This window comes from Morone saxatilis, unplaced genomic scaffold (assembly GCF_004916995.1).
Source record: "Morone saxatilis isolate NCDOM2014 unplaced genomic scaffold, NCSU_SB_2.0 Contig15, whole genome shotgun sequence".
Taxonomy (NCBI): domain Eukaryota; kingdom Metazoa; phylum Chordata; class Actinopteri; family Moronidae; genus Morone; species Morone saxatilis.
The window spans coordinates 25,396,558-25,403,227 of NW_023339707.1; the positions used below are offsets into that span (position 1 = coordinate 25,396,558).

The window sequence follows — 6,670 nt, forward strand, 5'->3', positions numbered from 1 at the left end:
AAAAGAACTGTTGTATATAATACATATATGTTGTGCTCTCTTTAAGTGTCCTTGCTCAAATATGCTGGTTGTTGAGTTAGTCTGCATTATTGTTTAGATATTAGTCTTTTTTCATCATATAAGACGTTTTCCATCATAAAAACCTTTTTTTAAACAATATTTTATGAAAAAGCCTCTGTTACTGAATATTTAGTAGATATTGACCCGAATAAAGCAAGAAAGTTCTGACTTTACTTGTTGGGCATAAAAATGTTTCTACTTTTTAATATTTAATGAGAAACTGACTCATTTCCATCATTTATTGATTCAAATAATAAAGCCATAATACAAAAAAAGTAGAATTCTTAAATTAGCACACATTTTTTATATTTTAAGACAAATTTCCAAAGACTTTACGTATATATTTTGACGATATCTTCTGTATTTGTACTGGAGTTGGATTTTAAATGCAGTATTTTGATCTGAGGTTTCCCTGGAGTCTAAATGAGTTCCTCCTTCCTCCTCCAGGTCTGTTCTCCACTCCGCTCCTGGCTGGTCTCCCCGAGAAGGTGCGCTCCTTTCTCGCCCGCCAGGTGCCCTTCCCCTCGCGCCTGGGAGACCCCGCTGAGTTTGCCCACCTGGTGACATCCCTGGCTGAGAACCCCATGATCAACGGAGAGGTCATCAGACTGGACGGAGCCATTCGCATGCAGCCCTGAGCCTGACTGTGTGTGTGTGTGAGAGAGACGTCGATCATCTGATTAAGAGAAAATGTTTGTGTGTGTGGCTGTCTGGTCTAGTTATGTTGTAGAAAGCTGCATACAGTAAATATTCACTGTTATTGTGTGTGTGTGTGTGTGTGTGTGAACATTCAGAGCATTGCAGTACTGTATGGACTCCACTTTGGTTCTTTTGTAAACTAATCCAATTATAATAAACCTCATGAATGTTTGATTCTCTCCTCCAGTGGTGTTTTTTTTACCTTTTATGTGAATGTAGAAATATTGAGTCTCAAAGTTTCAGCGGTAGCAGCGTGCGTCTTCAACTTCCTTTTTGATTCAACCACCAAACACACATTTATATGACCTTCATGTTGGGACATTTGAGTCAGGTTTGGGGGATGATGGAGCAGCTACACACTGAGTTTTATTACTGATTCTTTAACAGGTAGTATTTATGTTACAGCTGGTGGAGGTGGAGAACATTTTAACTATAAATACTCAGCATTTAAATAAAGTTACCTCCCTAAAGAAGGAAGCGCCATCTTGGATCTGACTTGGACAGTTACCTTTAATCAGCTGAGATTATTTAACTGCTTTATATCGACATTAAATTAAAATGCTGCAGAGAAGTTCAGTTGTCCTGTAACTTTATATTTAACTAAAACCCTGCAACAGCTTTATTCCCTCCTAGCACTTGTTCCCTTCACTGATTTGATTGGTTAGTATGTCGGGGTGAGCCAATCAGAAGCAGAGTTGGGGGGGCGGGGGGGTAATTTCTCTGCACCCTGACAGACATTAGGACAGCAGACTGTCAGAGGGGAGAAAACAAAATGAACCTTCAAACTTTGAAAATAACTGAACTCTAACTTTAGTATCAGACTGAAGCTTCGGCCTCCAGGAAGGAGAAAACATTGCGCTACAACTTAATGGAGACAGGTGGCGGAAATTTGGTGGGAAAACACAGAGAAAATGGCGGCCGGGGCAGTTAATCAGTTTTTGTTTCATCCATCAGCGACAGAATGAAGTGTGGAGAGTTGGTTACCTAACCCAGGTAAGGGAACTCTTAGGAGCAGATGTTGTGGAGGTAAACTACATCTTCCTAATTACCTGCATTCCTCAACACCTTGTGGATTATTTGATGCAGCGCTGTTACTGATAGCTTCATAAATCAGGCTAACGGTCAGTAAAGAAGCTCTAAAGGTGAGTAAAGCCTGTGTGTAGTTACAGTAAAGAGAATCTCTATCTTAGCTAACATTCATTTCTGAAACTGCTCTTTGGTGCCGCGGATATTTTTTCACCCAACAACAACCTTTAATTATTTGCTTCTCATGGCTGATAAGATAAGAAGTGATAATTTAATAACGTGCAGTTTCTGAACACTTGATGGAAGAAAGGATGAGATGAAGTGAACAAAGATGGATGATTTAATATTCCGTAGCTCAAATCTAATCACTAACACTATTGTTAAAGCAACGTTATGTGATATATTTACTGTTTTAAATCTATGAAATGTCATCAGAGATTAAGTTAAATGGAAAAACTGTTTTCTCCGACAACAATACTACAGCCTGTATATTTTCATGTTAGAGACGTGGTGAAACACAGGTAAACGTTGGAGATGCATTTGAAAGATGGAGGCGGTTTCGTCCCAAGAAGGTTTTCAAGACTGATTTTTCAAGACTGATGTCGAGTTTATTTTCTCCTGAACAGGTGAGAGCTTCAGTTTATTAACACTGTCAACGCTCTTCATTCTCTATTCTCTCTATTCAGACTAAATCAGGTATTTTTGCTGATTCGTGTACACGAATTAAACCAAGCGAGGACACAACTAGGAGAGTATGGTTTTAATAGTTTTTAATAAAAATACACTAGCACAAGATCACACAAATATATTTGTAACCAGAAACGGTTCAGAAAGTTAACGCTGTTAGCATCTTTAGTGTAAAGTTAACAGTTTGTTTCGTTCCTTCGGTCAGTCATAAAGTGACTTACAAACCACTTTAATCTGTCCACCTTGCTTTTTCCTTCACTTTTTCCAGCTTGCCCCATTTTTAACAGTTGAATCAGTGTAAATATTGTCAACCCTAATCAGTCGCCAGGATGAAAACAGGATGAGGATGCTATAACCCAGTAAGGTGGAAACTTTGTATGCCGGGACATTAGATTGTATGAAACTGTGTGGAGATTTAGTGAACCCAGCAGTGTGGATGCATGACTGTGTGTGTGTGTGTGTGTGTGGCGTGGGTCACTGGTCAAGTCGGGTCGGTTTCCTGTTCTGATCTCTGTGGGTGCATGTTTGCAAAACTGGACCCACAATGACAAAAAAACAACAAAAAAAAACAAGCCAAAACAACACAAGCAGGAGATGAATATTTATTGAGACTGGGATTCAGCCACGTGCACAGACATTTTGAAGTGCTGTTGCTCTAACGAATGAAAATAATAACCCATACCTCTGACCCTGCCCCTATATCAGCATTACCAAGCATTAGTGTTAACATGGCATTTAAGTCAAAAATGGAAATTTACAGTTACTGACCTTTCTCATCAGTGTCATCTGTGGCTGACATCTGTAAACAAGACCAGTTGGAATGAGTGTTTATCTCAGTAGTTCCACTGATTTATACAGTATGTAGTTAGACATTAGACATGAATAACATTGTTTAGTCCATGCTCTATGTGAAGGAGTAGGTGCTGTAAAAGCTATTTTTTTTGCTGCTGCTACTGACTCTCGTTTTGAGCTTCTGGTAGCCCCAGGTGCTGACAAACAGGTGCCTGAAACAGCAAACAACACCAAACAAGAGTCAACAGCAAAGAAAAGCTGTTTGGCATTGGCAGCAAACCACATACTCAGCTCTGCTGCTTGTCCTACAAATGCATGTTCCTACAAATGTGGCACCATTTAAAAAGGAAATAACGGGATTTCCAATGGTATAAGATTTATTGCCAAGAAACATTGTTATAACAAAGAAACAATCTACCAAACACAAATTTCCTTACTTTTTGTGCGTAGTTTAGTTTCTGTGGGGTCGAACTTTGAAGGGTTGGAATAACTTATTACAACTATTCAGGATACTGTAGCTGCCATGTTTTCCGAGGCTGTAATTTAACTTTTTAGTTTGCATTTGACTGTGTAATCTTATTAGCTTCTTTTAAAATCATAATTCACTACTGAGTAGGTCTACAATTTGAATTATATCCAGAGATTTCATCTATTTCATCTTTTGTAGCCAATTGCCAGACACACACAGAAGTGTCTCAAATTACCTTAAAGTGCTCGCTGTCTTTGTTAACCAGTTGGTCTGTTCCACAGCGAGAGTCTCGATGTCTGTTCATTTTTCTGCGCGCCGCACAGAGAAATGTGCTTTGTTGAAAGTAGATATTTTCTACTTGGATCTCCCCTTTTAGACTGAATATCAATGGTTACATTCGTTTCCTTTCCTACTTTTCCCCCTTTGTTTTAGTTTTACTTACAGTTCCTAAAATGACCAGTCCACTGGTCAAACAGAGAAAGAAAGCCAAGTGAAAACCTGATGCCATCTGTGGAGGGATATTAAGAATAATGAATGTATTGTCCAGAACAGGAAATACATAATAGGTTAACATTAGACTTTAAATTAATAGGAATGAAATTGTCTTTGCTGAAGTGATGACGTGTAGTGATGTGAAGATGAGATAACAGCTTTCATGGGGGAAAACCAGTCAGGGGTTTTATATCTCATCGTAATTCTTTCTGAAGAAAAAAGAAAATCCTTGTATTAAAGAACATGGGACCTCCCCACATGCGACAGAAGGAAGTAAAAGAAATACACTACATCCTTGAGTCTTTGTTGATGCGGTCGTGTTAGTTCCGTCTCTGCATTCTTTTTCGTGTTTTGTTTGAATTCTTTCCTACAAGTTCAGATGCCATGAGTGTTTTTCAGTAGTAGCTTTGTCTTTGCCAAACAGGAGAACAACAAAACAGCCAAATGTGCAACGACTAGTTAACTCTAGGCTTTATTTAAATAAAAAATGAAAATGTAAATCTCTTCCTCTCTGTCAGTTTGTCTTTCCAAAGTTTATTAAGTGATGATGTGAAATCAATATGAGGAAACTCGTTGCAGTTATATTTTTCTGTAAACCGAACCCCAGGCATGCTGACAAACAATGACACGAGCATAGAACTTAAACCAGGAGGGTCTCAAACTCAAATTGGCCTGGGGACACATTTTACATCTTTCAGCCAAACAACAAATAAAGTCCGGAAAGCTGCTGTCTTATTATCAACCCTTTGCACGCATTTGGAAAATCTCCTGCCCCTCCTCTATGGTTTAGTGATATTCGCACATGCTCTGCAGTGAAACACAGAGAGAGATGTTCTCTGATGTGGACATGTTGGATATTTACAAGCGTGGATTAGGTAAAGCAAGAGTGAATACCAGCAGCAGGCATCCATGGCACTGGTTTTAGTATTTACATGTAAATGTGCAGAAAGAAGGAAGCTGTTACTGTTATGTACTGCTGACCAACAAGACATTTATATTTATTTAGTAAGATAAGAAAATGTTATATTTATATTAAGTGTTTCCTGCACTGGCATTTCAATAAAAAATGTGAACTGAACCATTACCAGAGTTTACAAATCACAAAGGCACGTGTTCTCATTAATGTTCATATCAGAAAACAAATAGATATGGAGAAGATACGGTTTTATACTTTTACACCAGGGTTGCACATGTTCCCTCCATTTGTAACTTTTGTTTGATGAATTAAGGTGTTGGACTTTACCTTTCAGTGTTCTCCTGTGTCCTCTCTTGACCAGGATACAGGTTGGTTTGTGACAAAAGCTGGAGTATTTTCCTTGTGAAGGCTGTTAAAAAGCAGTCATGTGCACTGAACATCAAACCCGTTATACGTAAGAAAAGTAATAATGTAATCAACCGAATGCTTGTTTAAGCAGCCAAGAAGAAGATAAGGAAGAAATCTGATGCTGACGGGCTTTCTCCAAACCTTGCATACACATGGGAACTTCTGCCTTTTTGAACAAATAAAATATGCAGACTTTTTATCCTTTTAATCAGTGGTACAGTCTTGGAATTTTGGACTCTGCTTATGTTGCTGAATTGTTTTCATAATCATAAAGTGTGTGTAAGTGTGTTTGCAGCAGGGAGGAAGTGTTTGAGGTCTGGTTTGTGTGTGTGTTTGTTTCTATTCAAACACCTGTGCCGAACAATGAATCCCACTTGATCATGAAGTGGGAGGCTGATTGTTGGTGTTGGTACTGGCTCAATGCCAGTACCAAACATATCTAACTGGTTAGGTAACTAAACGTGACAGATAGTGTGTTGGAGTTGTGTGGGTGAGTTTAATGTGGTGTACACGTTGCCTTAATCAGTTAAATATTTAACCATGACTTTTAACATCTTTGGGCTACATTTGAAAGCTACACTTTCTTTACTCCACACAACAAACTCTTACCGGCTGTCATTGTCTCACTTCTCCCTGCACTTCTTGAGCGAGACTTGGTGTGACACACAGCGGATTTAGCTAAAGGAACAGAAAACATTTAATATCTCTGCAGGGTCGTGTTGTCAGACTCCTAAATAACAATCTGAGTTGGTCACTGAAACAGGCACTTTTCGTGGATGATATGCAATTGCCCATAAGGATTACATTGTAGCCGGTTTTGAGGCTGCAGGCTGCAGCTTTCTCCCTCAATACTGGGCCAAATTCAAAACTTGTTGTCCCTATGTGTCACTTTCACACAAAAAACATGGTGAAATAAGATCTAGGTTGATTAACAGCATTGTATATTAAGTATTAAGAGTAATCAATAATGAAATTGTTTATTAACAACTGTTTGTTTTTTGGCATATATATATTATATATGAGTATTTTTAATTCTAGATGGGAAGAAGTTAACCCTTAGGGGTTCCTCGGGACATTTTGCTACCATTCCGTTTTTTATTTTCATGCTATTTTGGCTGTGT

General features: G+C 38.5%; 1 protein-coding gene across 3 annotated transcripts in view; it reads left to right on the top strand.

Annotated features, from left to right (window-relative positions):
* Positions 1–6,670, top strand: part of hsd17b10 (hydroxysteroid (17-beta) dehydrogenase 10) — a 28,890-nt gene that overhangs the window by 6,033 nt on the left and 16,187 nt on the right. Inside the window, exons 5-6 of one of the 3 annotated variants that reach the window (XM_035656117.1) lie at positions 508–707; positions 822–844. In XM_035656117.1, coding sequence (XP_035512010.1) covers positions 508–698 — 191 coding nt within the window. In that variant the 3' untranslated portion in view covers positions 699–707; positions 822–844. Of the gene's footprint in view, positions 1–507; positions 941–6,670 lie in introns of those variants that run through there. The other 2 variants (XM_035656119.1, XM_035656118.1) reach the window with 2 other exon arrangements.